General features: G+C 37.1%; 2 protein-coding genes across 2 annotated transcripts in view; one reads left to right on the top strand and one right to left on the bottom strand.

The window, feature by feature from the left end:
• Window positions 1-239: 239 nt before the first annotated feature.
• LOC140171829 (radical S-adenosyl methionine domain-containing protein 1, mitochondrial-like) lies at window positions 240-5,393 on the bottom strand. Its single transcript, XM_072195161.1, is given in 4 exon segments — window positions 240-1,943; window positions 1,946-2,404; window positions 3,002-3,519; window positions 5,129-5,393. Coding segments are annotated over 3 exon segments (1,410 nt in total). The 5' UTR covers window positions 3,507-3,519; window positions 5,129-5,393; the 3' UTR covers window positions 240-1,497.
• Window positions 5,394-5,846: 453 nt separating this feature from the next.
• LOC140171826 (phosphatidate cytidylyltransferase 2-like) overlaps window positions 5,847-14,765 on the top strand; it is a 38,193-nt gene continuing 29,274 nt past the window's right edge. The window contains exon 1 of the mRNA XM_072195159.1: window positions 5,847-6,255. Coding sequence (XP_072051260.1) covers window positions 6,097-6,255 — 159 coding nt within the window. The 5' untranslated portion in view covers window positions 5,847-6,096. The remainder of the gene's footprint in view (window positions 6,256-14,765) is intronic.

Here is a 14,765-nt window from a genome sequence, read left to right as displayed (position 1 = left end):
GTGTCACAAATACACTTACGGCATAAATACAACAAACATTTGTGATGATTACGGGTTTTTCATGTTAAACATTGTACCATCTTTAAAAAGGTTCATGTTAAACTGAAGATTTACTCAGTGTTCAGAATTTCTTTTAAAATATCTTTCCACATTGTTGTCTTAGATAAATTATTGCACTGAAAAAAATGATCAATGGCACAATAGTAGATACTATTTCCATTTAGAAGGGAACCCTGTTACCTGCATTAGGAACCAAAAAATAATTGTATTGGTGAGTTCACTTATGACTGAGTTGAGTATTTCTTACATGTTTGGAAGAAACTTGTTTAGCTTTCTTCATCATGTTTGTAAATATGTACATTTCAATACACTTGTAAATCAACGAGTTGTTTTAATAAACATTTAACATGTTTTGACAATTATGTATTATACTAAATTCCATGTTTCATATTTATTGTAACTGAAATATTGAAATATTAAAACACATAGACATATGAAATATTTCTTTGGTAATTTATTGGTAAGTTTTGTTTCAAAAAATATGTGGTCACAAAACTTCTTGGTATATGCATGAATTGTCATTATTTGCCATAGAAGTGATACATGAATACAATTTTTTAACATATTGCCTTGCACTACAAGCAGGTTGCACTCATCACATGTGTATGTCTGCAATCATAGATTGAATACAATACCATGAGCCATAGATGTCAAAGAACAGGGATAAGGACCTGGATCGTAATTCTAGAAATTCTTATCATGCTAATCACTCGCACCCATAAGATTAGTATCTTTGAAAAGAGCGGTAATTTGTATTCAATCTATGATTGCAGACACAATCAGGTGTAATGAGTGCAAACTGCTTGTAGTGCAGCGCGATATATTCAAAAATTGTTTAAACCTATTGCTATTATGGTAGTTAGTCCTGTTACATCATCATTTATACAGCGAATAGTGATGCTGGTTCTATTTATCAGCAAGACTTCAGAATATTCCTACTATCCAACCAGATTGTCTCAAGTTGATAGTGATGCCATGTTGGATTTCGCAGTGACAGATTTGAATCGCACTAACCTAATCCCGCGGGTCATATACATTCGCATAGAAGGGCAATTTGTCTGTACGCTGGCAATGCAACTGTAAATTCACTGATCAGAATCTGCCACTGCAAAATCGAACATGGCATTGCTCTCAACTTGAGACGAGATCGACTATAAGTGATTCAATCAGTTCACACTTTTGTATTTACACAATATACTACATTATTACTGAACATTTTCATCAGGACTGTTGTAGAATCATAGGAGAAATTTCAAATTTCTAGTCCAAGAAATTAGTACTCACTATGGACACATCAAAAAGTCTGCAAGGCATTGAATCATCCACATGAGTAATGTTTTATTGGACTAGAAATATGAAATTATGCCTACTACGATACACTACATAGGCCAAAAATGTGTTAAAGAAAGCTGATACTTGATGTAGCTGTAAAAGGGTTTACTGTTGCTTGTAATAACTACTCAGCACATTCATCAACTCTGGCAGAATACTATCCAAGACACTCGTCCCTCTTTTACTGACTCTCATCCCAATGTTGTCCATATCTAATAACCCCTCCTTTATTAAAGTTTTTACAACATCACTTTCTTTGAAAACATCCTCAAGTGTCGATGATCTAATAGCAAACTCCTTCCAGCGACTCTCTAAAATGCCTTGTTGAGTCCTCAACCCAGACATGAGGAGTTCCAATAGAATATCCTCCTGCGATTGTGGTGTCCTTTTTCTTGTACCGTGACCCCTATGTTCCACCTCCCACATCCAGGGGTTAGGTTCCAAAGTTTGAATTCTTGCTTCTCTTTGTGGACGAAGACAATTCAACTCGTGCGTTCTTACATTTCGATAATCACACTCGTCAATATTTTGAGGAATAAACCTGCCATGGCGCCTGGTCCAACTCCTATGTATTGATCACCATTCCAGTACGATTTATTGTGTTTGCTCTCAGCACCATTTCTAGCAAAATTTGACACTTCGTATCTAACAAAACCTGCATCGTGTAACATATCAACAGCGCCCTCGTACATCTCTGCCATTAAGTCCGCATCGGGCATTGACACTTTCCCTTGTTCGTTCATCTTGAATAATGCTGTGCCTCTTTCTAAAGTCAACTGGTAGATCGACAAATGGTTGTCACAAATTTCAAGCATGTTTCGTAGTTCTTGTTGCCATGACAACTGTGTTTGACCCGGCCTTCCAAAAATAAGATCCGCTGACACATGACCTGGAAAGAGTTGAATTGCTTCTTTGATGCACTGGATGGATTCATCGGTGGCGTGGTCTCGTCCTAGGACATGGAGATCGGCATCATTCAGAGCCTGTACTCCTAAAGATATTCTGTTGATTCCTGTAAGAATAATATATCAAAGCATAATATTAAAATAATTTCAAAGAAACTTCTGTGCTAATTGTGTATTGTGAGATTTGAATGGAAAGTATTTATAGCAGTAATAAGTTTTCCCATTGGCAAATCGACTGCTCAGTGCAATAGCTGCCATGTGAAGCTGCCATGTGTAAATGTCAGAATCAATATACTGTGTAAATTGCCAAATGTTCACAGGGTGGGATCATGGATGCCTGATCTTCCAGCCTTTTACACTTTTTCAAAATCACTGTTCATGTTTCTAACTGTATTTCTTGTACCGCTCCGACATATTAAAACAATATTATCACGTTATTAAAGTGATAGGCAAAAAGCTAGGGATTGTTCTGCCACGCAGATCCCCAGAACTGGAATGAGCTTCCGGTCTGTGTCCCCTTTCAAACTTCTACATGTACTGAAAGTGAAAACTCGTTTGTTCCCAGGTTAATTGTTTGCATTATTGTATTTTTGTCAAGTGTTGTGTTCTTTGCAGAGTGTCCTTAATGCTCACAAATAATAATAAATAATAATAATAATAAATAATAATAATAATATCATCAAATCAAATTTCCCCAACCTTACCTGCACTTTTAAAATCCTTCATTTTTGATGTCTCAATTGAAGTAGGATTTGCTTCCATGGTGATCTCGGCATCATCACCCAGCGCAGTCAACCCAGCAACAGTGTCAATCACATCATGAAGAGTAGATGGCAATGCAAGGCTCGGTGTTCCACCACCAAAGAAAATGGATTTGATTCTTTTCACACCACTCAATTTCAGCAAAGTTGCTGTTTCTGTCACTAAGCAGTTGCGCATTCTCTTGTGATCTGTATTTCGATCGATATACTTATTGAAATTACAATATGTGCATCTTCTTTGACAGAATGGCCAGTGGACATAAAGAGTTGCTTCTTGTTGCCATGGCAATTGCTTAACCTCGAATTGTGATAACTGATGTTGTCTTCGAGTTGCTGTGTTTTTTGATGAATGGTGTAAGAAAGAAAAACTGGTTGGAGTTGGTACCAAAGTTTGTGGAGAAAATAGGTTCCAAGCTCTAAGGCATCTTGGTAGAAAAATGCACGTCATTGCACAACATAATCTGAAATAAAAACAGTAGATTTTCAGAATGTTCATTATAACACTATGAATGAATGATAAAGTTGTATTAATTAATCTACTGGTCTACATTCGGGTGTGTGAGGATGCTTGACCAGGCATAGTGCCGACTGCGGAGAGCAGTAACACCGGGGGGCACTTCAATATGAAATGGATAGGTGTAGGGCTGGCACTTTCGCACTAAGGGGCATTCGGTGAGAGCAAAATGTAAAAATATGGGGTCATCGGGTGAGAGCCTGATTTTTGGCATTCGGTGAGAGCAAAATGTAAAAAATATGGGGTCATTGGGTGAGAACATGACCTTTTCTTTAAATGGAATCTTTGGGCGAGAGCCGCAACAGCACCGCAGAAACCTCGAAAATGTCTAGTTCTAAGTGGCTTCAAATTTCTTTGTTTTTTCAAAATAAGTAGCAAAATTAGTGATAATTGAAAGTTGCTGTTCAAATTGAACTTGTAAGGGTCTTCAGGCGACAGAGCATGTGTTCGCAAAAAAATATGGAGTCTTTGGGTGACAGCGACGCTGAAAAAGGGGGTCTTAACAGCCCTACATACGCGTCACCTCCAAAGTTGGAGATGGCCGAGTGGTAAAGGCGTTGCGCTGCCGGCCGGGAGATACGATCGACAAGGGTTCGAGCCTTGGGCTTGCCTTAGGTGAAAATTCTCTTCCCTCCCAAAAAGTTCCTATATGGTCAGAAATCCTTCAATTCAGTTCAGAAATTTAATTTCAGAATTTAATTGAAGAATTTCTTCTCGCTCCCATACACTGCTTATCACGTGCAAATATAGGTAGTGTATGTGCTTCGTCCGTGATTCGGAAGTCACGTAAAGCCGTTGGTCCCGTGTACAGGAAGAGTCAAACCCTGTGCACGGTAAGTGTCAGAGCTATTCGAAAAGAGAAGGGGGACCATCCCCGGTTCTGATATCTGCATTCAATCCTAGGTTCCAGGATCATGCATAGGTAAAACTGTGCACGTAAAGCCCGTGCGTTGATACTCAACCATTTGAGGTAAGCACGTATAAGGAAGGAAGGAAGTGAGTTACACCTATTTGTCAAAAATAATGTTAAAATACATTCTTATTCAATGGGTGTGTCTTGTAAAGAATTCACGTAATTTGATTGGTTTTCTGGTGTATAATATCTCACAATAGTTGATAGTTTGTTGCTCCTCAATGATCGCGCGATAATGCATTCGCGTAATACACGTGCAAGAACTAAGAACGCGTTTCAGCGACTTATATGTTCGTGATGGTTTCGTTCATTTAAAACATCGGGGATGTCCTCACAAAAGTAACTTAATTTTTTTCTGAAAAAAAGGCAGTTTTTCTTGCAAAAATTACATTAAAACTGAATAAGAATGAGAATAAGCGATAGATTTTGTCTTTTGCCTATCAATATCGTGTCATAATGGATGGGCTGGCCAATATTTTTATCGTAGTGGATAACGCCGCGCCGGCATCCACTACTCAAAATATTGGCCAGCCCATCCATTATGACACGATATTGATAGGCAAAAGACAAAATCCTATCATTTATTCTCTAAATGTATTTACAACAAGTCAACATGCCGGTCATACAATCAATCATACCCTACTATCCAGAGAAGATGAGAAAATCTTCTGATCTATCAAAACAAGCAAACCATCCAAATCTGATCAATTATGAGGCAATATCCTCGGTTTTTATACCGGAATCAATATTATATGCCCCCAAACCCGAGGATTGCCCATCGATGATGCTTGTAAAGTCTTATTCAGATTTCATTTGACAGCTTAACAATCGCGTATACGCGCGCGACGTCAAGCGTGTGCATTGGATCTTGTGCAAATAATACGCACTGGACGGCTAGCAGTACGCTTAATTTGTAAAAGGGAATCTGATGAATAAGACCAGAGAAGATGAGATTACACGATACATGTGTGCATGCAAACAAAATATAAACATGAACTTTGACCTATCATCTGGGCTTTAAATGTACCACCTAAGTTAGTAAAAATAAATGAATGTGCATTTTACAAGAAGTCCTATTTACACACACCATTTCTTTTGTATTGAGTTATTTCAAGTTCAAGAAATATTTATCTTGATCAATTGTTTTATAAGTGCTAGTTTTCATACTTTTATTCTTTACCTTCATTTGTGAAAAAAAATATTAAATTTACTAAAGCCACTGAGCTACGAGTGCTTTTTTTAGATCTGTGTTTTTAAAAGCAAGAATTTTTTTAATTAAATTTAATTGATTTTTAAAGTTTTGTGTGTATAAACTAATCAACTTACTCCGAATCAATTATTGCAAACAGACCAACATCATTTTGTACACTTTAATTTGTACAATATTTTCCAAATTTATGTTGATTTGTTCAATATTTTGACATTTTTGGGACTGTGAAAATATATCTAGAAACACTGTTCAATTTCCGGCAACAAACGTAAAATCGCGAAATCGTAGCAAATCAATTAATTAACGAGCTCACGATCACAATTGTATTCAAGAATTTCACATATTTGCCAAAAAGTAGCCACGTAAACAACCACATAGTTGATATTAGGAAAGATCAAATAATGAGTGAACTAAGGCACAGAGAGGGACATGGCGTAGAAAAGGCTGAGGACGAGGTGAAAAACGAGGAACCTGCAGCGCCGAAATCATCGCCTTCGCGATCGCAACCTGCTGCCAACCAAGCCCAGCAGCTGCAGCCGGATCAGCCTGTTGAAAACGAGGTAAGCCTACAATTATAATATTCTGTCGGTCTCAGTGAGTGTTGTCATATCAATCAATCAATCAATTCTGGACTTCCCACCTCTTGTTTCAGGTGCACCGCTTTATGCGTGAATGTCACTGGTAACTCCACAGACGAAAACACGGCTATATTCGTCAACCTCCTATATTCGTCAACCTCCTGAATTTGAAGATTGCTGTTAATACATGGTCATGATCAGGGACAGACTTATGTTTCAGTTTTCTACTGGCCCTCCGGGCCAGTGAAACGGCAAATCTACTGGCCCTGCAATAAATTTACTGGCCCAACTTTTTCAATATGTTCTACTGCAAAAAGTGCAAATAAAGAAGCATGTTCCCATGCCCGTAACCAGGGGGCAGGTGGTGAACACCCCCTCGCCAAATGCCAAAAAAAGTCCCCTATTTTGACCCAAAAAGTCCCATTCACGAGCGTAGCAAGCAAAAAAATAGAGGTTTTCAGTCCTTGTCGGTCAAAAAAGGTCCAAATTTTGAACAAAAATTACTTTTTTTAAATCCTGGTTACGGATGTACCTGCACGTTCCAATGCGACTTTTAAAGTTACCAGTTACCAAACTTGACACATGTTACTTGTGTGTTACATTATTTTATTATATGCCACCATGGACCCTAAAAATCTTTTTCCAGGATCTATGGTGCCACTTTAATTCAAACAAACCTGAACATTTTTAATTGTTTTGTACTGAGCGTACTCAATATGGAGAGACTAGTCACTAACACAAGTTCAGTCAGTAGTTCCAAAAGTTCACAAAAGAAAAGGTTCAAGTACCGGTATGCGGTATTTGCGATATCGCTACCATCATCAGATAGAGCATGCATGAAAGAGCTTGAAAATAGTATGTAGGTACATAACCGGAAAAAAACCGGGCGTATATTTCCAACTTGTTTGCAACGCAAGGATAAGAACTTGAAATGTACAAAAAATCATTAAATAAAAATATAAATTACACACAGGTGACAAGTGGGGCAGAAACTGTGTCCAATTGTGTCCATCGCTGATTATATCTTGCCTCATATATGAGTTATAACAGGATCAAAAATCTAGTGGCCCGCCGGGCCAGTATTGTTGGAAGTTTACTGGCCCGAGGCAAAATCAACTGGCCCCGGGCCACCGCTTAAATCCGGTCATGATGGTGGAACATGGATGATAGAAATTTAATATACGTCGAACAACTGAATACATATGCATATATGCACAACGTGTGGACCAATTATGTATTTTTGTAAACATTTTAGGCCTATAACAAAATGTATATTTCGTACAATTGTACAACCTATAAAAGTTACCTGTTAAATCAAAGTGTCCGCAAAAAACTGGTCATAGCAAGTATCTTTGATGCTGAAAACTAAGGATATTCACGCAGGGACAGGCCGAAAACCTTACCTCGATCGTAAAATCCAGCCCATGCATGTCATAAATTATTCATTATTTCATTGTGTAAATGTCAGTGATTGTGTCCATGTATTGTTATTGCACCTGCGAGAGCAGTTGTCAAGCTGAATTTATACTCGATCGCTGGATCACCACGTGAATTCGCCTCTCGAAAACCTCTACGAGGTTGTTAAGCATCGAGCACGCTGACTGGCGTAGCAATTATCAAAGTAGTATTGTAAACCAATCAGGTTAGACATACTTTACTGGCGAGTCACATTAGGGTCAGTCCATCTCAAATCACCTAATGGGTTGGCTGGTCACCCTCTCAGATTTTGTTTAAGGGGGAACTACACCCCTGCCCAATTTTGTGCCTATTTTTGCATTTTTCTCAAAAATTATAGAGCATTGATGACAAGTAAGATATGTATATAGGGGCAAGGACTACAACTACTGCACTGGAATTTTATTTCAGCACAGACTTAGTGGGCGTCACGATGATAGTCCCCTACACAACCAGATTGTGTTGGTCTGACGCTTGTCGATCCTAACAAACCTGTGATAGTCACATACAGTCTGGCCTGAGACTAATTTTATACACATGCGATGACGTATCAGCCAATCGTAAGCCTTGTTCAAACAAAATTTTTGATAACGGGTCAAACTAGGATTTCAATTTTTTATTAATGAAGTTCCATGTTGTTTTGAGGAATAACACAGGAAGTTTCGAGTTTTATTTCAACTGGTGGTGTAGGAAGGTGAGTCCTTGCCCCTATAATATACATATCTTACTTGTCAACAATGCACTATAATTTTTGAGAAAAATGCAAAAATAGGCCCTAAATTGGCCAGGGGTGTAATACGGGACTTTAATAGTCCGCTGATCGTATTATTATCATGATTATTGGTGGAGCTTAACACAGCTGGGATGTAAAAGCAAGACATATAGTAGGCCTATACATTACTCGGTTTATACGTCACTGATTCAATGATACACATGTGACATGCACACAATGTTTTGCCATCACCCGATCGTTGAACTCTGAATAAAACCACTTCAGAATTAGTCTTTTATGATTGTGGTATTTTACTAGTACCGGTACACCAATTGGCATTACAATCATGCAAAAAGTAGAAATTCAAGAAAAATTGAGGGTGTCGCTGTGGAGTAAATCACACATTACGCTTCATGTCTAAATAAGTTTGCAGTTAATACGGTATCTAGTAAAAATTACAGTAATATTGACAACCTAATTGTGCCATCCATGCATTTATTCATTCATACACTGTATACGTACATCATGATGAAATTTTGAGATATTGTGGTGAAAAATTATTGCAAATGTGTGATTTCCAATCATTTGTAGAGCCAAGATCTCCCTGTGCTTTTGTCAAGACTCTGGTTAGCATTTGTGTCCATATACTTACACTTTACATCATGATGAAATGCATGGCATATTTTGACATTTTGTGGTGAAAAATTATTTCAAATGTGGCATGTGTGATTTCCAATCATTTGTAGCTAGCCAAGATCTCCCTGTGCTTTTGTCAGGACTCTGGTTCATTTGTGTCCATCCTTGACATACAAAAGTGTCTGTTACAATTTTTGCTGAACCATGAAATGGTATCAGCCTATAGGAGTGAATGTTACTTACTAGCTTACTTACTAACTGACTAACCATTTGGTCTAAAATGGACATATCTCTAAATGCCACGAAGGTATGACCCCCCAAGTGGTGTCATATGAAAGAGAAAAATGTAAAGAATATAATAAAAATATTTCCAAACGTCAGAGGTCATCTAGGGGTCACAGGGGTCAAAAAAGGTCATTTTAGCTGAAAATGCTCCGATTGAGCTTAAATTTAAATGCAATGATCCTTATGACATTCTAAACATGTTTAAAACATTTAAAAATTTATTTTAGGTCATTAAGGGGTCATAAAGGGGTCAAAGGTCAAGTTTTTCAAAATGCTTCAATTGAGCTGAAATTTAAATGCAATAATCCTTATGACATTCTAAACATTAAAAAAATATTTTCAGATTCATTTAAGGTCATGCATTAAGGGGTCAAAGGTCAAGTTTTCCAAAATGCTCTGATTGAGCTGAAATTTAAATGCAATGATCCTTATGACATTCTAAACATGTTGAAAATATTTTAAAATTCATTTAAGGTCATTAAGGGGGTCATACAGAGGTCAAAAGTCAAGTTTTCTAAATACCAGCTTCCCACGATCAAGGTATATTAAAACGGCAATTAATGAAGCAGTCCTTTTTAATTAACACCACTCGGGCGGTCATACCTTCGTAGCATTTCGAGATTATGTCCATTACAGATACCGGGTGACAGTGGTATACGCCTACCACAATACATGTAGCCTATACTGCCGAAGCCACATGGTTCAGCTATGGTGCGGTTATCACTCTAGTTTTTCATTCTCACTGCAATTTAAGATTTATTTGTCTCCTACATGTATGTTACAAGTCATTTGTCCAGGAAAGTATCTGTAAATATTAATTAGTGTAGATACATTTTGTAGAAGACAAAAGAGTACCGAAAAGTTCTATTCGTTCTATTTTTAGTACCAAACCAAATTTGTTTTTGATTTTCAAAAGGTTGGTGACAATCAATCAATCATTTTTCAAAACTGATAGAAAATCCGTTTTGAAAAATGTCCATCCGTGATTAAATCGATCAGCCGTTAAACACATAACTTTGCATAAGTATTTAATTTTTTTTTTTAATCAACCATGAATGATCACAGCATTTAGCTCTAGGTCCAGGGATACCCCAACACCCCTCCCCCCAAAATCAATTCCAAGTACATGTATTGTCCCACCCCCACCCCAATTTTGAAAACATTTTCACATAAATAATAGGGCTTTAAATACGGATGACCAAATAATTTGGCGGATGACCCGATTTTATGACATGGTCATCCGGTGGTGGGGGGGGGAAGCAATTTTTGGCACACATTCATGGGGCACCTTTAAAAACAAAACACTCTAAAAAGGCTTATGTAAACAGTACGAAATGCTTTAATATGCAAATTTTCCTGCTCGCTGCACTCGCAAAATTTATGTGTCATGATCAAGGGGAATGAGTCACATGTCGGCCCTGGTCGAAATTGAGGGGCAAGCAATTTTTGGCACACATTCATGGGGCACCTTTAAAAACAAAACACTCTAAAAAGGCTTATGTAAACTGTACGAAACGCTTTAATATGCAAATTTTCCTGCTTGCTGCACTCGCAAAATATATGCGACATGATCAAGGGGAATGAGTCACATGTTGGCCCTGGCCGAAATTGAGGGGGGGGCAAGCAATTTTGGCACACATTCATGGGGCACCTTTAAAACAAAACACTCTAAAAAGGCTTATGTAAACAGTACGAAATGCTTTAATATGCAAATTTTCCTGCTCGCTGCACTCGCAAAAGATATGTGACATGATCAAGGGGAATGAGTCACATGTCGGCCCTGGTCGAAATTGAGTTCTACACAGGTTTCTAAAGAGGACAATTAGCTTTCAGAAACTGAAAACCCCATGTTGATACGACTTTTCTTTGTGAAGTTACGTCAATTTATCAATCGCTGAAAACAATATAAAACAAAAGAATTTTAACATTTTCTATGCCAATATCTCAAAATCAATATTAGCGACATCCGACTCATTTCCCTTGATCGTGTCACATAGGGCCAGAGCCAAAAATGGTCATCACTCAACCTAAAATTTAGAAATTGTCACAAGAGTGAATTTCTCCTCTGGTTTAATAGACTACTAACCAAAGATTATGAATCGGCAAAAAAAAACGTAAAATTTGCCCGTCAATTTCGGACTGCAAGCAATTAAATACACATGTAGCGCCCTCTTGGTGTGGCGGGACGGAATTGCTAAATTTGATGTTACTACATATTTTAAAAAGATAGGATTTTTTTGTTTACGGTATTATAAAGGTCTTCTGTATAGACAATTTCAGCACTAAAAAGAAATGTCAGTAGACTTTACAAAAATAAAGAAATAAATTAAAATATGTGTAAAATTCCGTCCCGCCACATTTTGAGGTGATTTTTTTACGTTCCGGAAGGGACGAAAAAAAAAAAATTTAGTCAAAACTTTCCAAAATATCAACTATTATGGTAATAAACATTCCTGAGTACACAAAAATTGAATTCATCAACTTTGCTAGACTCAGAGCCATTTTAACTTCTTCTTTTTCAGACCTTTTGTGGTAGGATGCCAGCAATAAGGCTATTTTCAGGGTCTGTGGTGTAAAACATGGCCCTGCCACATTTTGAGATGATTTTTTTAAGTTCAGGAAGGATGAAAATTTTCTTTCTCAGTTTATATTTTGCAATAATTTTTCATTGGAAGTGAAATAAAAGACAATTTTATCAGTTTTAAAGTGAATCAATTGCTTTTTTTCTTGATTTTGACATGGTGGACAAAATTCCGTCCCGCCACATTCCGTCCCGCCACAATGACATGATTTTTAAAAATTAATGAGCGTACTATAAAGAGGGGGGTGAATTTTATAATTCCTTCCATAACAAAAGAAGGTAAGTTGAAGTTAATACCAATGTTAGAAACAAATGTTTTATCCCAATACTTTTGATAAAAATTAAACAAATGTACTGTGTTCACAAATACATGAAGTTTATCATTCCGTCCCGCCACATCAGTGAATTTGTGTTACCGTGGCAACATGTTGATTCTTTGGACTATTTTTCTTGCGTGTGAATGAAGTCTGTAACTTACTTGTTTATATTAAGAACATGAAGAATCCATAAAATAAACAGTCACAGAGCTACAATTTAAAAGGTCTATCAAAATTCCGTCCTGCCACAAACGGGAATTTTGGCTCTGGCCCCATATGTATATGGCCATGCGTTTTAACCTCGCCGACTTTTCGTCACACGCTAATTTTTGACATTCGCGACACTCTTTCACCCTCATATGCCCATATTTTTCAAACCATACCCCCCAGCATGATAAAAGTATACATTTTCTGAAAGGAAATTGAACAAGGAATCCAACAAGAGTCTCAGAAACACTGTCAGATGTAAGGTTCTAATGCTACATTTATGTGAATGAGACAAAGCATAAACTGACAGTGGTACCGGGGTATAATGTCAACATTTCTGTGTTACCCCTGGATCTTATTTTATGTCATTTTCTAATAGATCAGAGTAAGGGCTTTCCTGCAGTATATAAATGTATGGGGGTTATCACTTTTGTAAAATGATACAACCCTTCAAAAAGTGACCTAAATAGGATTAATTTTTCTTATTGTCTTGGAGAACATTGGCCTATCATATACCCTATAGCAGCTAACTATTTTAACTTTGTACAAAATAAAAGTGTAGATAATAATGTCAGCTTTCTTTTGATACCAAATTTATTGATAAACACTCATTTTAAAGGAAAATGGCAACACATTTGCACACCGACTGCGAGGCTTCCAAAATAAAAACTTCATTTACAGTTTTGTGCAGAGTGCCCCGCTACCTCCACCACCCCTGCCTTGGCAAATTGGATTGAGTCCCATTCTATAGATGTTCAAGATATCATATTGACACCTTTCCATAATTAATAATTGGTGTTTTAGCTGTCATTTGATACCAAATTTACTATCAAATCTTTTTTTATTCCAATGATACAATAAAAAAACTAATGACCACAGTGAAAAATGTGACGCCATTCACCCATTTTAGATGTCGAGTTCAAAGCACTTGCCCCTATCATAAGCTCAAGGCAGTTTATTGTTTCAACTATTTTACTGAATAAAAGTTCAGATAACAATGTCAGCTTTCTTTTGATACCAAATTTATTGATATACACTAGTTTTTAAAGAAAATTTCAAACTTTTTGCACTTTCGAGGCACCAAAATGAACTTTCCCATTGAGTTTGTACATAGTGAGCCGCTGCCACATGAGCCGCTGCCGCCACCACCCCTGACTTGGGTCATTGGATTGAATGCCATTCTGCTTCTGTTCAAGATACCTTCATATAACTTTCTATAGCTCTTCATTAATACATTAGCTTTCATTTGGTACCAAATTTATTGCCATAGCTTCTTTACTTTCAAAGATATACTCAAAAAACAAAACGATCATGGCGAAAAGTGTGACACCACCACCCTTTTTGGGTGTTCAGATCAAAACGCATGGCCATATACCATTATAGGTTTTAAAATTGGGATCCCAAAAATTTTGCATGTGCAAGGGGGGACAAGCAATTTTTGCCGGGCTAAGAGGTTTTTTTGGCAGGCCGTTTGGAAATTTTTATCCGGGGGCTTATAATTATTGCACAGCCCCTAATAATAATAATGTTTATTTGAATTACTTGCAAAATACAAATTGTACATGCCTGCCCTCCCAGGCTGGCCCATGAAATATTTGCCCCCCGATAATTCACCAACCATTGATATAGATTTAATTTTAATTTTAATTATTATTACTGACCATATTCCTATTTTGACCGATCAACTTTTAGTGTGACAACATATCTGTGCCATGTTACAAATTCCTTATATAAAACAATATCAAAACAAACAAAAATACAGGGCACATGCAGCCATTGAAAATATATATCATGAATTTAGCATTTTGTAAGTATTTAAAAACTAGCATTGGTTTAGTGAATGGTGATGCGATGCTGATTACACTTCAGAACCAAGTTGAAATTACTCTACACAAAAGACAAAAATCAATAATTCAGGCTTTTTATAGTGTTTTTCTAAATCAATTAATTTTTTGCCGTATACTCTGCTTTAAAATATATATTTTCATTTCAGTAAATGTGCTGCCACTTACCACCTATATGTATCTATAGCATGTGTGAGTGTAGACCCTCCCTCGGGTCCATGGAGAACGACTGGTAATGTAGATTACATAGCATTAAAAATCAACCCAATACATGGACCCTCCCAGTCTGTAAGCAATTTGACTTCCAGTTCCCACAAAATGCTGGGAGTTCACTTTTACGGATTTGGAGTCACGCAATCTTTCTATATACCACGCCCATGTTTTCACTACATTAACGCTTGTGTAGCGACTAAACAACGATATTGTATCCGACCAATCAACGCAGCTTGGCAGCT

The sequence above is a fragment of the Amphiura filiformis genome, chromosome 15, assembly GCF_039555335.1.
Source record: "Amphiura filiformis chromosome 15, Afil_fr2py, whole genome shotgun sequence".
Lineage (NCBI taxonomy): Eukaryota > Metazoa > Echinodermata > Ophiuroidea > Amphilepidida > Amphiuridae > Amphiura > Amphiura filiformis.
This window is presented reverse-complemented; position numbering and strand designations above follow the sequence as displayed.